The sequence below is a fragment of the Manihot esculenta genome, chromosome 1 (assembly GCF_001659605.2).
Source record: "Manihot esculenta cultivar AM560-2 chromosome 1, M.esculenta_v8, whole genome shotgun sequence".
In the NCBI taxonomy this organism is placed as follows: Eukaryota; Viridiplantae; Streptophyta; class Magnoliopsida; order Malpighiales; family Euphorbiaceae; genus Manihot; species Manihot esculenta.
In genome coordinates, this window is record NC_035161.2 from 7,647,344 (window position 1) to 7,664,016 (window position 16,673).

At 39.2% G+C, this 16,673-nt stretch overlaps 1 protein-coding gene across 1 annotated transcript; it reads right to left on the reverse strand.

Moving 5' to 3' along the window:
- Positions 1-5,075: 5,075 nt before the first annotated feature.
- LOC110607801 (receptor-like protein EIX1) lies at positions 5,076-10,328 on the reverse strand. The gene is made up of 3 exons (XM_021746963.1): positions 9,925-10,328; positions 8,204-8,670; positions 5,076-5,587 (listed from the first exon to the last, which is right to left on the reverse strand). Exons 1-3 carry the CDS (start codon positions 10,326-10,328, stop codon positions 5,076-5,078), a joined length of 1,383 nt encoding a protein of 460 aa, XP_021602655.1.
- Between the last annotated feature and the right edge of the window lie 6,345 nt (positions 10,329-16,673).

The following is a 16,673-nucleotide window of genomic DNA, read 5'->3' on the forward strand; positions in this document are numbered from 1 at the left end:
AGTAATGCCGTTTGGGTTGACTAACGCCCCTACAGCATTCATGGATCTCATGAACAGAGTTTTCAGAGAGTACCTGGATCGCTTTGTGATCATCTTTATAGATGACATCTTTGTGTACTCCAGAGATGCAGAGGAGCATGCCCAGCATCTGAGGATAGTCTTGCAGACCTTGAGAGAGCATGGCTTGTATGCCAAGTTCTCCAAGTGTGAGTTCTGGCTGAGGAGCATTTCCTTTTTGGGGCATGTAGTATCAGATGAAGGTATAGCACTGGACCCCAAGAAGGTAGAGGCAGTAGCCAATTGGCCTACACCCACTACAGTGACAAAGATCAAGAGTTTTCTGGGTTTGGCAGGCTACTATCGAAGGTTCGTTCAGGACTTCTCGAAGATTGCTGCTCCTATGACCAGACTGACTAGGAAGAATCAAAAGTTCGTATGGTCTGAGGAATGTGATGAAAGTTTTGAGGAGCTGAAGAGATGGTTGACTTCAGCACCGGTGTTAGCTCTGCCGATCAGTGATGAAGACTTCACAGTGTCTGTGATGCATCTCGAGTGGGTCTAGGTTGTGTGTTGATGCAGAAAGATAGAGTGATAGCTTATGCTTCTAGACAGCTGAAGAAGCACGAGCTGAACTACCCGACACACGATCTGGAGATGGCAGCTGTTATTTTTGCACTCAAGATGTGGAGGCATTACCTCTACGGGGTAAAGTGTGAGATCTTCACAGATCATAAAAGCCTGCAACACATCTTGAGCCAGAAGGAGCTAAACTTGAGGCAGAGACGGTGGGTGGAATTGCTTAGTGATTATGATTGCAAGATCCAGTATCATCCGGGTAAGGCTAATGTTGTAGCTGATGCTTTAAGCCGGAAGTCACTAGGCAGTTTATCCCACATATCCGCAACGAGAAGACCGGTGGTGAAGGACTTTTATAAGCTTATAGATGAAGGGCTACAGTTGGAGTTATCTAGTACAGGTGCATTGATTGCACAGATGAGAGTTACACCCATGTTTCTAGAGCAAGTGGCTTTGAAACAGCACGGAGACCCTGAGTTAGTGAAGATTGCCAGGACTGTTCAGTCTGGTAACAGTGCAGAGTTCAGATTTGACTGTGAGGGGATTCTTCGGCATGGGAAGAGGTTATGTGTACCAGATGACAGCAGTCTGAAGGAGGACATTATGAGAGAAGCTTATAATGCGAGATATAGCGTTCACCCTGGAGCCACCAAGATGTATCAAGATCTGAAGAGAGTGTATTGGTGGCCAGCTATGAAAAGAGAAGTGGCACAATTTGTGTCCGCCTGCGAGGTTTGTCAAAGGGTGAAGCTAGAACACCAGAAGCCGGCTGGAATGCTTAACCCACTGCCGATTCTAGAGTGGAAATGGGAGAACATCGGTATGGATTTTGTAGTGGGGTTACCGGCGACGTCCAACAGGCTAGACTCCATCTGGGTGATTGTGGATAGACTGACTAAATCTGCTCACTTCATTCCAGTCAGGAGCAACTACTCTGTGGACAAGTTAGCGCAGGTGTACGTAGAAGAGATAGTGAAGCTGCATGGAGTTCCAGTGTCGATAGTGTCAGACAGAGGACCACAGTTTACCTCCAGGTTTTGGCGGAGTCTGCAAGCTGATATGGGCACAAGGTTAGATTTCAGCACTGCTTTCCATCCACAGACGGACGGTTAGTCAGAGAGGACCATCCAGACCATTGAAGATATGTTGAGAATGTGTGTGTTAGACTTTGGCGGTTCTTGGAGGCAGCATCTACCTTTGGTGGAGTTTGCTTACAATAACAGCCATCATGCTAGCATAGGGATGGCCCCTTATGAAGCTCTGTATGGAAGGAAGTGCCGAACACCTATTTGCTGGGAAGAGGTAGGAGAGAAGGCTCTTGCAGGGCCAAAGTTAGTGGAAGTTACCAACAGGTTAGTGCCTATCATCAGAGAGAGGATCAGAACAGCTGTAAGCAGACAGAAGAGCTATGCAGACATCCGTAGGAAGCAAATAGAGTTCCAGGAGGGTGATATGGTATTGCTAAAAGTGTCTCCGATGAAAGGAGTGGTTCACTTTGGAAAGAAGGGTAAACTAGCTCCACGGTACATAGGTCCCTTTGAAATCTTACAGAAGATCGGGAATGTGTCGTATAAGCTGGATTTACCTGCATCTATGGAGAGAATTCACCCAGTGTTTCATGTTTCTATGTTAAGAAAATTTGTATCAGATCCGAGTAAGGTTCTTAATGAACCTGATATAGAGATCCTAGGAGATCTCACCTATGTAGAGCAGCCAGTGCGGATCTTAGACACCCAGATCAGGAAGCTAAGGAATAAAGAGATACCGATGGTGAAAGTCCTGTGGAACCACCACAACCTAGAGGAGTGCACTTGGGATACACGGGAATCTATGCTCCAGCAATACCCATATCTGTTTTAAGGTTAGTTTTTCCCCTTTTCTATGTGCTTAGGTGTTTATATGTTCGAGGAACATTCGGGGACGAATGTTCTTAAGGGGGGGAGAATGTAATACCCGGCTAGAGTCCGGCATCGGAATTCCTGTAGTCCGGTGGAATCTCGGGTGTCAGAACCATCTAGAAGGGTAATACATATGTTTTCTAAAATGTTTTCAAGTGTTTTTAATGTTTTAAGGGTTAAAAGGATTAAGAATTTGATAGAAAAGCAACAAGGGAGAAATGCAAAGGTTCGGCCGCCGAAGGTTACTTTCGGCTGCCGAACATTGCAGGGTTTCGGGTTCTCCTTCGGCTGCCGAAGGTGGTCTGGCCAGCCACCTATAAAAGGGCCAAAGGTCGGTGGAGGGAGGATATTTCTTCTCCACTTGCAGCCAGAGGTGAGTCCAAGCCTTCTCACGTTGACTCTGATGCTTCTGCCTTCCCAGCTAACCCTGTACCTACAAAACTGGGATTAAGGGAAAGGGATGAGCTATAAAGCCCAGTGAGTAGAAACATGGAAAACAGTTCATTCATACGCATCGTATATGAAAATGCATCACAACTCAAACATTCCACATCTTGGATTAGACATGACCTCAAAACTCCCTCGACGGGTTAGTGATGTCGCCTTGGTCCAATCCTCATAAACAATGATAATGCAATGCACCATATTCGTGATTCTAATGCAATCACCCTAATACATCTCATGGCATCCATGATGCATGAACTATGCTCAAACATTCTGTTATTTGAATATAAAATATTAAGTTTAGTTCTACTCACCTCTGCTCCTCAAGCAGAAACCTGACTGACTCTGCAACTGCTAATCCTGACGACCTCCCTGAACTGTCGGGTCCAATCCTACACAAAGGGACTCGAATGAGGTGTCACACATACTCGTATTAACTCACAAACAACTTCCCAAAATCCCTCTAAAAGCTCCTGAAACAAGCACACAAAGCATGCAAAAGAACAGTTAAACAGAACACATTCGGCGGCAGGTTCGGCGGCCGAATGCCCTGTCCAGAGACGAAACTCGCATACTTTCGGCGGCCGAATCTCCTCTTTCGGCGGCCGAAGCCTTCGGGGGCAAGCTTCGGGGGCCAAACCATACTCCAGAGACGAAAGTCTCCACCTTCGGCGGCACCTTTGGCGGCCGAACCTTCCCTCCAGAGACGAAAGTCCAATCCTTCGGGGGCAGGTTTAGGCAGCCGAAACCACCTCCTCAACACGTTCGGCGGCCGAACCCTCTTTCGGCGGCCGAAGCTGGGTTCTCCAGTTAGGCAGAACCTCGCTCACCTCATACTCAACTTCCCCCAAACCTCACTCAACATGCATCTCAACACACATAACAAGCATATACTCAACTATCTGCACAAAGGGGTCCAAAACTACCTAAACACCCCAACAAACAACACCCATAACACATAAACATACTCATGCATAAAAACCCTCAAAAACCTCCTTTTACACCTCACCATGCAACTCTTCCCTTTCCCTCCATAAAACTTGCTGAAAACACTATCAAACATACGGATCAACACTTACCTCCTGGCTGGTGTGATCCTAGCTTCAAAACATGGAGAAACCAAGCTCCTCAAGCTTCAAGCTCCACAACTTCCTCTTTGTACTCAAAACCTTCAAACCCAAGTGAAAACTCATGAAAACCTTGCAATATTGGAGGAAAACATCATGAAAACTTCCAAGGAGAACCTAAACCCCACCTTGACCACAAAGAGAGCTTCCAGCACCCTCCATGGCCAGTCAACGGGGCTTAAATAGGTGGCCAACCGCCCTTCCTTCGGCTGCCGAAACTGCATGCAAAACCATGCAACGTTCGGCGGCCTAACGTGAAGTTTCGGAAGCCGAACCTATAGCACTTTCGGCGGCCGAACCTGCAGTCTGCCTCCTTGGTCTTTTCTCTTCAAAACTCATTCCCTTTCCTTTCAACACCATAAAACACTTAAAACCATTTTAGAAAACCTTGCTAAAACCTTGTAAAACCGTCAGTGTCTCGTGCAATGCCCCGCAAAACGAATCCGACATCCGAGATTCCACCTGACGGGAGGAATTCCGATGCCTGAACGAGCCGGGTATTACACAGAGAGAGAAGTCAACAGGGTATAGAGAAGTAAGGACGTATGTAATAGTTTAGAGTGGACATGTAATTATAATGAGTTAGTTGTAATTGTACAGAGTATAGAAATGTGCTTGACTATTATAAGAGTTGTAATCTTTTTGTATACATGATCAATTTATGCAAATGTTTTACTTTATATGTTTGAAAACCAGGCTTGCCATAGATGAGTTTAGCCCTCCTAGAGCAAAGATGAGAGCTCTAGCAAGGGTTTACAGTCCAGAGATAGTGCATGCACAGGTTGAGCCTTGGTATGGAGAAAAGCTTTAAATTTTTACAGAAAATGTACGATCATGTATGGATTTTCACAGGTACACAGAGTTCACAGCAGGCTTACTACGAGTCCCGGCGGCCTTGAGCCGATCTGGATCCTAGTACCGGTAGCAGTTCGGTTTCCGGGCTGTTACACATCCAAAGTCTAAAGTTGTTTTCCCTTTGAAATTCGTCCAGATAATTGATTGAATGACAAATTCAAGTGACTTAAAAAGTTCAAATCAGAAATATTGGATGGAATAGACCAGAAAGTTCAGTTTTGGCCAAGTCAAGTGATTCTAGTGTGCTTAACTTGCCAATATTCCAAGGAATATGCCCATCTAATTTGTTCATAGATAGATTCAGGTTTTGTAGGCCTAGAAGATTCATCAACTCTTTTGGAATTTCTCCAACAAAGTTATTTCCTAAAAGATCAATGAAATAGAGAAATGCAAGTATTCTAGTATATTCAAGCTGTATTCCTTTTACATAAACCAGAAGGTTCTCACCATAGACATCTCCTTCGAAAGACCCATCCAATGCATAAGTATGATAGTCCCAAATTCTGTTGTTTTCATGTGTAGAGATTACAGTAAAATTGCCAAAACAAGTAGGAATGGTTCTAGTCATCATGTTGTTTGCCAAGTTCAACATGCGAAGAGAAGCAAGGTGACAAAGCTGCAAAGGAATCTCACCTTCAAATTTATTGGAGTGAAGACTGAGCATTTTCAATGCAGATAGGCTTTCACCTACCCACCAAGGAATAAAAACCATCAAAAGCATTCATGCTAAGATCAAGAGCCTCCAAGTATACTAGATTCCTCAATGACATTGGGATCTTTACTTGAAGATTATTGTTTTGCAGATGCAGGGAAGCAAGAAAGTGTTGACAACCCAAGGACATTGGAACATGGCCACTCAGCATATTATATGAAAGATCAATCACCGTCAAATCTCCCAAATTTCCCAAACATGAAGGTATTCTTCCCGACAGACGATGTAATACCCGGCTAGACCCCGGCATCGGAATTCCTACTTTCCGGCGGAATTTCCGTTGGAATTCGAGATTCATGGATGTCGAAGCCTTCCAGAGGGGTAAAACAGAGGTTTTTCAAAATGCTTTTACATGTTTTTATGGTTTTGATTAAGAAAATTGAGTTTTGAAAAGGAAAAGACCAAGGAGGCAATTGTCAGGTTCGGCCGCCGAAAATGGCTTGCTTTTGCTGCCACCGAATCCCCATTTCGGCTGCCGAAGGTGGTGGAGGTGTGGAAGCAGCTTAGGCCGCCGAAGAAAGTTTGGCTGGCCACCTATAAAAGGTCCTTTGACCGAAAATGGAGTGTGTTTTCACTCTCTTTTTGGGTATAGGTGAGTTTTGTCCTCCTTTGGTTGATTTCATCTTGTTCTGCAAATTCTTGCAAGTTTTAATGAGTTTTAACTTAGTTTTTGAAGTTTTTGAGCAAAGAAGACAAAGTATAGAGACTTGGAGATTCTGGATCGTTTTCCTCTACATCTCCGAGTTGGGACCATCGATCCTCTCGATCTTCAAGAGATAAGCATGGATCCTCACCTCCCCTTATGTTTTAAGCATGTGTTAAAGGGTTTAAGAGAGTTTTATGGCATGATTAGAGTGGATCTAGAGTTTAAGGGATATGTTGATCACATGCTTTATATGTTGCTATGATGATGTTTGTGGGGTTTAGACTAGTTTTAAGCCCCTATATGCATGGATAAGGGTATATGCATGTTTTTGAGAGGTTGGATGCATGTTTAGAGTGTTTGGAAAGGTTTTGGAGGTTGAGTATGTGTGTTGAACCCGAGTTCTGCCTTCTTGGAGAACTCAGGTTCGGCCGTCGAAGTAAGTTTCGGCCGCCGAAGTAAGTTTCGGCCGCCGAACCCCCTATGGAGGCAGTTTTGGCCGCCTAAACTCGCCCCTGAAAGTTTGAACTTTCGGCTTTGGAGGGGAGTTTTGGCCGCCGAACATGCCGCCGAAGGTTTAGAATTTCGGCTCTGAAGGGTCTTTCGGCCGCCGAACCTTGCCCTCGAAAGTGTCTGACTTTCGGATCTGGAGGGACCTTCGGCAGCCGAACCTGCCGCCGAAAGACCCCTGTCCAGCCTTCCTTTGCCCATTTTTCCATGCATGTTTATGATGTTTTAGGGGGTTTTTGGGGAGATGTTCATAGCTATGTTAGAGTATGTTCGGTCCCTCATTTGAGTCCACCTTTGTAGGTGCGGACCCGAGGAACCAAGGAGGCCCACAGAGTTAGTCATACAGAGGTTGTTCAGCAGTTGCTAGAGGTGAGTGGAACTGAACTATGTTTTAAAATAAATGAAAGTTTTAGCATGTATCATGCATCATAAATGCCATATTTATATTAGGATGTATTGCATTAGTGTTCACGAAGTTGACGCATTGCATTATTTATTGTGGGTGTGGATGGGCAACAGGACGACTCAATAGCCCTCTGATATTATTGTCATGTAACAGAAGTCCTGAGGATCCCCATCGAGGGCCGGACACAGAGTTTATTTGTATGTAACAGAAGTCCTGAGGAGCTCCTTTGAGGGCCAAGCACAGAGCAGAGGGATTTTTGGGTCAGTCCATCCGTGATGTGATTTACTTGTGATGTGACGCATTTCATAATGACATATGTATTTAAATGTTTTTATAGTTCTGCTCACTGGGCTCTAGTAGCTCACCCCTCTCCCTAACCCCCATGTTTTCAGGGCCACAGAGAAGATAAAAGGATCAGCAAGGGTAAAGTCTAAGTGTATGTATAGTAGTGGACATGATGTAAAGAAAAGTTATGCAATGTACAGAGATGATATAATGTAATGTATATAGAGTTATAGTATTGTGCTTGGCCCTAGAGTATGTTTAATCCCTTTTGTACATGATCATTATATTATGTTTTATAATGTTTTATAATGAGAACCAAGCTTGATGTATATATGTTGACCCATTTAGAGCATTTGATGAGGGCTCTAGTATGTGGTTTTATGTTTACAGAGATAGTGCATGCACAGGTCAAGCTTGGTAAATGAAAAAGTTCAAAATTTTTATGGAAATGTATGATCATGTATGGGATTTATCAGGTACAAAGAGTGCATAGTAGGCTTGCTACGGGTTCCGGCGACCTTAAGTCGATCTGAATCCTAGCGCCGGTAGCGGTCTGGTTTTCGGGTCATTACAGACAATTTCTCAAAAGAATAAGAATTTTAAAAGATACAATCTTGCATAAAGAAGCTGGAATTGTACCATTTAAATAGTTGTTGGAGAGTGATAAAAATTACAATCTTGGCATCATTTTGCTGATATTCCTGGGAATCTGGCCATGAAGCAAGTTGTTGGAGAGGTCCAACATGCCTGCATCAGTATGAAAATTGGCTAAAGAATCAAACTTGTTAAATTTCAATGATATGAACCTATTACCAAGCGTGTCTACTTTTCTTAAATTTGGCACGCTTCCAAAGAGCTGATTATAAGATAGATCCAGTCCTTCAATAGTGGAAGAAATGTTTTCAAACCAATTAGGGATGCTATCTGAGATGCTTGCATTGGACATCACTAAATATACAATTCTCTTATGTGTTTTGAGCCACTGTGGAAACCGAGGCCCTAGTATGCAAGAAGATAAGTCAATCCAGTAAAGTTGAAAAGGAGGTATCCATTTGGCAGCAATATCAAAAACTAAAGAATTTCCGCTCATAACCAGCTCAGACAAAGCTTCAAGTTTTGACAAGTGAAGTTCAGTAACTTCCCTATGCAATGAATTCTGATTGAAATTTAGTGTTTGTAGGTTGCAAAGATGTCCAATTGATACAGGACTTGAGCTGCAGAAAAAGTTAAAGAGCTTTTAGGCGTTTAAACTCTCCCAAGTTATTTGCAAGACTACCAAAAAATGAATTATTGTAAAGATACAGATAATCCAAACAATTGTGATGCAACTGGTGTTAAGATATGGAGCCTAATAATATATTATGGATCATACCCCACGGTCGCGGATCCAATTCTGTGCTGAGTTGGCCGAGGTGTGAAGGGCGGGAGCCCCACCTAAAAGTGGGAGTTTAAGGGCAGAGCCTCCAAGGCGAATTTTTTTTTAGGACTATTTTATCTTTTTGTATTTTTACTGGACATATAAATATATAATATTCTACGAATATATTCTATTCAAAAATTCAGAGAGAAATAAAAAAATTCTAACCGCTGTGAACGTAGCCAAATTGGTGAATCACGTTAAATCTATGTGTTGATTTCTTTTCGTGCTTATTTTTAAATTGTGTAATTGTTCAATTCTTAACAACTGGATGAGTTGCCAAATGGTCCAGATATCTCACCGTTGAGCTTGTTGGTTTCCAAGTGTAGCTCACTCAAATTGCAAAGCTTATTCAACGTTTTGGGTGCATTACCTTAATTATAAGTCAACAACGGGATATTAGCTGATGATCCCATTACTTCTCAAATCAAAGAAAAAATTACTATTAATTGTATTTCTCAGTTTGGCAAAGTAGGGGCTTGAGTCAAACTCGAAGGTAACCTTGTTGTTGGCTACCATCACTCCATAGATTTTGATGACTACTGAGCCTCGGATACCCAGACTAGGGTCGAGCCCATGTTAGAAAGGCCAGGTTGTGACTTTATCAAGGTCCAATATATAGGTCTGCCTTTCAGCGTATAGCCCCGGACCCATTCGGACTGACCAAACAGGACTCAAGCCCACGCATGAGAGGTTCAACCCAATCGACTTGGTGGACCCATAGAGCAACAAACCCCTAGACATCTGGGATCATGCCCACTTGGCGCTGGATGGAATTAAATGGCCACCTAACGATGGGAAAGGATGCAGTACATCCGTACATATGGCCTATCGTGATAATGACAGGATGTATAAACGCAGGATGGCGGTTATATGTCACTAGAGGACAAAAGAGAAGAGAATAAAAGAAGGAAGGCATAAGTCAACTAGACTAAGCTTACTAAAATACGCCTTGAGCCTACCCTTTACTAGATCTCAAAACATCAATTTGCATCGTCTGTGGGAAACGAAGGAGATCTTTTCATCACCGGAGTTCTCATCCTCATCACACCCACTGAGATCCACATGGCCAATCACGGCTAGAACCATAACAGAAACACACCAAACCCACATGGCCACATGGCCAATCACGACTTTCCACATCAGGGCGTCTGAGTGAGTTTGGAGCTTTATGAACGTCTTGTAGTTTAGGATGTATTCCTTGGGATTTTCCGTGCCATCATAGGCTGCCATCGGCGGCATCATGAGCTTCTTGGGGATGGTCTCCTGTTGTATCCATCTTGAGAAAGAGGAGGATGTAGGTAGGAGGGTGTGGCTGTTATCTCGTGCTCCCAGTTCAGCTAGGAGCTGTTCTTTCAACCTTTCCAGCATTTGGTCTACATCTGCCTCCTCCTGCCTCAGCCTATTTTCTAGGCAGTATCCTCTCTCCAACTCTTTGCTCTCCGAGCTCCTCATTGGCTCAGTGGAATAGCTCTCAGCCTCATCATTCTCGATAAGCTCTCTTACTCTCTAGCCTCTTGCTCTAGCCGTAGGCTCATTTTCCTTGTCGGCCTCTTTGCTCCTTTCACCCATTTTTCGGCTGCTTTATTAAGGGACTTGGTAGTTTAAGGTGGGTCGGATTTTAGTGGCATTAAAGCTTTCGGTTAAAGGGGGTACATTCAGCGGGGTGTTAAGACCCCTCTGCTGCAGTATTTGCCCTAGCCAGTGGGTAGTGTTTTGAAGTTAGAGGGCCATGTTTTGCAGCTCCTGGTCAGATAAGGTGGTTCTGGGTGTATTCCCTGCCAAGTTTGGCGAGGGGTTAAACAATACGAATGGTTAGTTTGATGGGGCTGTAGGGCTAGAGAATGAAAACTGCTGACCTCTAGAACTCAGGTCGTTTGGGGTATTGGTGGTATGGTTTTCATTATGGTTAGCCATGTGGATCTCAGTGGCTGTTATAAGAATGAAAATTTCGGTGACGAAAAAATCTCCTCTGTTTCTCACAGACGGCGCCAATTGATAATCTGAGATCCAGAAAGAAGTAGGGTTTTTGTGTGTATGAGTAAGCTTAATCTGAATGGGTCGTGCTCCCCTCTTTTATTCTTTTTTTTTTTTTCCTTGTCCTCTAGTGATGCATAACCGCCACCCTACTATAATGCAACATGTCGCTGTCACATAGAGCCGTAGGTACAGGCATACCTGCCTGCCCACCATCGTTAGACGGCCATTTAATTCCCCTCCGGCGCTCATGCTGATAGAGCCGTGGCATAGCAGGACCTGCTCTCTTACTCTCCATCATGTCAGATGAGCTGGGTTTCTCTCTAATGAGTCCGGACCCTCAGTCAGCCCGGCCTACTTCAACCGTGAGCTGGATGGTGTGCTGATGGATTAGCTTATATAGTGAGCTCTATTGGATTTTGAGCTTGACTCTTTTACCAGGGTTCGACCTCTGCCTCAGTGCCAGCGGCTATCATGCTTAAATTGCATATATATCACAAACTTTAATTATTAAAAAATTCTTTAAATTCAAATCATTTTATTCAAATTGCAAAATGTATAATTTTTTATAAAAAAATACAATTTGAAAAAAAATAGAGATTCTATAAACATTTTGATAAGCCTTGTAACGACCCGAAAACCGGACCTCTACCGGCGCTAGGATTCAGATCGACTTAAGGTCGCCGGAACCCGTAGCAAGCCTGACATACATCCTGTATACCTGTTAAATCCCATACATGATCATACCGAATATATAAAACTGTAAACTTTTTCTTTCAGACACCAAGCTTAACCTGTGCATGCACATACTCATAAACATAAACCTCACACTAGAGTCCTCATCAAATGCTCCAATGGGGTATCATAACATACATTAAGCTTGGTTTACATAAAATATTATAGAAACATTACATAGATCATGTGAAAGAAGGGATTAACTATACATACTAGGGTCAAGTACAATTCTAATCCTCAATAACATCATTACATTACATCATATCACTATTCTTAACATTACATATCAAATCATCATGTCCACTACTATTCTATTACATAGACATCTCCTTTTACCCTTGACGACTTCCTGGATTGTCTCTAACCTGCAAACCTGGGGGTTAAGGGAATGGGGTGAGCTACTAGAGCCCAGTGAGCAGAATAGTAAAACATAATATTAAAATTCATGCTTTCATGACATGCATCACATCACAAACAAATCACATCAAGGATGGACTTGTCACTATAGCCCTCTACATAGTCCATTTGTGCTAGAACGTAGAATGGGTCCTGGTCTTTCTCTTACATGGTACCAGCGAACGTAGAATGGGTCCCATTGGGCTTCCTCATCATATCATAACATATCATATCATCTTGTCTCATATCGAGGGCTATAGATCATCCAATGACCATCCACATCAATATCATATAATGCAATGCAACATATTCGTGAATTCTAATGCAATACAACCTAATATACATACATGGCATTCATGATGCATGAAACATGCTAAAAGCTTTCATTAATTTAAAATATAGTTCTATTCTACTCACCTCGGGCTTACTCAGAAGCAACTATCTCACTGCTGGGGTCCTTGGTTCCTCGGGTTCGAACCTACACAAAAGGACTCAAATGAGGGACTATACATAGACGAACATGACTCTAAACAACTCCCCAAAAATCCCCCTAAAACACCTCAAAATAATCATAGAAAACATGCAAAGGAATGCTAAACAGGGCACTTTCGGCGGTAGGTTTGGCGGCCGAAAGTCCCTCCAGAGCCGAAACTCAGCCACTTTCGGCGGCAGGTTCGGCAGCCGAAAGTGGTTCCAGAGCCGAAACTCATGCATGTTCGGCGGTAGGTTCGGCGGCCGAAACTCCCCTCTAGAGCTGAAAGTTCGGTAGCCAAAACATGCCACCACAGGCAGGTTCGGCGGCCGAAAGTGCCTTCGGCTGCCAAACTTGAGTTCTTCCAGAAATGGCAGAACTCAGCCTTCTATGCACAAATGCCTCCCAAACCTTCAAAACTCACATCCAACACTTCCAAAACATGCATACACACATACATAAGCAAATAGGGGTCTCAAACTAGCCTAAACCCCAACCAAAACACATCTAGCATACATATACAACACACATTATCCATAAAAGCACATAAACCCTATTCAACAAACAACTAACCTAAACATGCATTTCTACCCCATAAACTTCATAAAACTTTAATAAAACATACAAGAAGGGTAGGATCTAAGCTTATCTCTTGAAGATCGAGAGGAGAAACGATCCTTAACTTGGAGGTAGGAGAAATCTAGCTCCTTGGGTCTCAAAGCTCCACAACTTGATCTTAGCTCCAAAAATCTTCAAAACCAAGTTAAAAACTTGTAAAAATCATGAGAGACTTGAAGGAAGAACACAATATCGACAAGGGAGGACGGAGACTCACCTTGCCGGGAAATGGAGAGAGAAAACTCGTCCATTTCGGATAGGGGACCCCTTTACAGGCGGCTGGCCAGACCACTTTCGGAGACCTAACGTGCCTCCGCATGCATGCCATGTTCGGCGGCCGAACCTGGATTTTTCCTTCATTCTCTTTTTCCATCCAAAACTCAATTTCTTTCTTACTTAAAAACATAAAATACATAAAAATATTTTATAAAAAACATGATTTTACCTCTCTAGAGGATTCCGACATCCGATATTCCACCGGACGGTAGGAATTCTGATACCAGAGTCTAGTTGGGTATTACAAGCTTGAACTAAATTATTTAATTTCATATTTTAAAATTGTTTTAATATTTATTAAAACGTCAAAATTTAGAAATAATTATGATTTTTCTAAAATAATTAATATTAAGTAAATGTATTTGATAAATATATATATTTTCACTTTGTATAAAAATAATTTATTATAAGATTTTCTAAATTTTTAAAAATTATAATTATTAAAAATTAAAAAAAAATATCATGTAGTTTCGATGGCCACTAATAAAAAAAAATATTATTTTTGTTACACTCATTCTCTAACGACGGATAAAACCCAAAAAATTAACAGAATTTTTCTTAATTATACCTATAATAAATATGTATAATATGTTTAATTTCAAAATATAAAAACATGAAAGAGATGACAAATAACTGATCTAATTAATTCATAATATATTTACATTACTATTTTCTATTCCCTCTACGAAGAATCAAAAGATTATATATACATCAATTAAAATACATCAATCAGTCAGCATATAATCTATAATTTATCTTCTAAAATTAAAAAGAACTTAGAATTGGGTCGACCTCTACTAGATTCTGATGGAGTGCTAAGGGTGAATCACCCAAAGAAATTATAATATTAAAAATATAAGAGTGAGTACAATTTATTCACAAGTAAATAAATAATAAAGAAAAATAGATAAATACAATTTAATTCAATTAATATAAATTAAGCTGAATAAATATTTTGCTAAGTTATCATTACTGTAATAATAAATATAAAATCATAAATGTGATAAATAAAATCTACATACACTCATAACATGTTTTCTGTGGATAATATTGGCATCTTACGTATATTAAAATAAAATAATAATAGTATAAGAGTAATGTTGGCATTTTAGACTCTACGATGAAAATGTTGATTTAAGAGCAAATGAAATACTAGTCAGAACTATTTCAAAGGGTGATCACTTGGCATACTCCTCTGTGTGTATATCAAGTGTTCCAAAGACAGTATAAATATATACTAAACTGAAAATAAATCATTTATCAGACTGTTATCTATTCAGTGTATTACATGATATAATCGGCTATTTATTCAGCCGTATTTTAAATTTTACTTTCATTAATTCAAAAAATACAAATTTATTTTATTCATTATCATTTTAAATAAATAAAATAATATATATATATATATATATATATATTTAAAAAATATTAATATTATATATTTATCTGTATTGAGGGCAAAATAAATTTAGAACGCATACTCTATTATCTATATTGAAAGTTGGATTCTCTTCTAAAATTAAAAAAAATAAAAAAGTAATATATCAAATGCTTAATTATATATAGTAAATAGCAAAAACATATATAGCACAAGCTCTTAAAGAACTAAGGCTAGATCTAGGATTCTGTAATTCTTTAATATTCCTAGCAATGACTTTTGAATAAGCTAATAAGAGAATTTCTCGATTCGGTGACATACTTGAATATAGAATATGCACATTACTATTGGGATATCCGCACTAAAATATTCTTTCGCTACTAAAGCTTTGGAGTTCTATTCCTTCTTGCATCGCATTTTGCCTTCCCTTTCATTTTCAAAACTTCTGTCGCTCCCTCCCAACAGGAACGGAGAATCCGTCGCTGTCTCGACTGTTGGAAAGCTTGATAAACAAATATTTTAAAATAAAAATATAAAATATAAAATGTAAATTTTAAATACTAAATATATATATTTTTTAAGAAAAATTCGTCAATATTTTATAGAATTAGAACTCCTAAAATTATACAGACTAAAAAATACTTAATAAACTATTATAATATTATTTAGATTAATTTATAAAAATTATTAATTCTAAAAATAGAATTTTATTAAATAATTTAATTAAAATTTATTTATTTTTATTATTAAATCACAAAAAATACTATTTAATAATAGAGAAAATAAATTAAACTGTAATAATTTAAATAAATAAGATAAAATTCATTTATCTTAATATTATAATTTCTGTAAAAAATTATTGAATTTTTTTATAAGGATATTAGTTTAATTAAGGATTTAGCTGAAAAGTTTGAAAGTTATGGATTGATTGAATTTGAATTGAAAAAGATTATTGATTATGAATTACGAATTACGAATTTGTTATATTTTTTAATTATTTTTAAAATTAATAAAAATATATAATTTATTGAAGAAATTTAAAATGTTTTATTATTGCATTCAAATATGAAAGTCTCCTCCTCCATCACAAGACTTGGGAGTGTAGCATGGGTTAAATTACTTTCTTGCCCACCACAGATTATTGACTTTGAAATATTTATGTAATCCCTTTGGAATCGAAGTTCCAATTAAGTCATAAGTTTTTATTTTAAAGGTATTTATAATATAGTATTTAAGATATAATAAAATTTAAACATTAATTTAGTTAATTCATGAGATTTTACTTTATTATTTAAATAATCATTATATTAAAATTTACTGGTATATCATTTCTATAAAAATAAATTTAAAGCAATAAATTGTAATTATTTTTATAAATAAAATAAATATAAAAAAACTCGATATAATTTTATATACATCGGTATAATTTTATTATTTTTTATTTTTATTTATATAATTTTATTTTTATATAAATAATTAAAAATTATTTATATATTTTATATTGTGTGATTTTTTTTAAATAAAAAAATTAGATAAACAACTAACTCAATTTGAAATATCCTGTGCAATTCAAAAAAAAGAGTGAGTCTTGTGGGGGCCGGAGGAATTTCTGTATGCTTCCATTGCTTTTCTTTTGTTTGGAACCACATTAGTAATTGCAGCCGTGAGGGAGGGGATTTTGGTAATTATACCCATCGTCGATTCTTTGGCTGCGGGAGAAGACGCACTTCCGGCGCCTGTAATTCATGCTGGATCACGTGCGTGGCACGAGGTTGGAAAATTCAGACAGAAAAAAAGAAATTGCAAAAAATGCTAAAACTGGATTTGGTTGTTAGAAATTATTAGATATATAAAAATTGGCAATTTTTATATTAAAATTCATATGACTTTTTTTTTTTTTTTTTTTGTAATTGGTAATTTTTATATTATTTTATAGCAATTTAAAGTT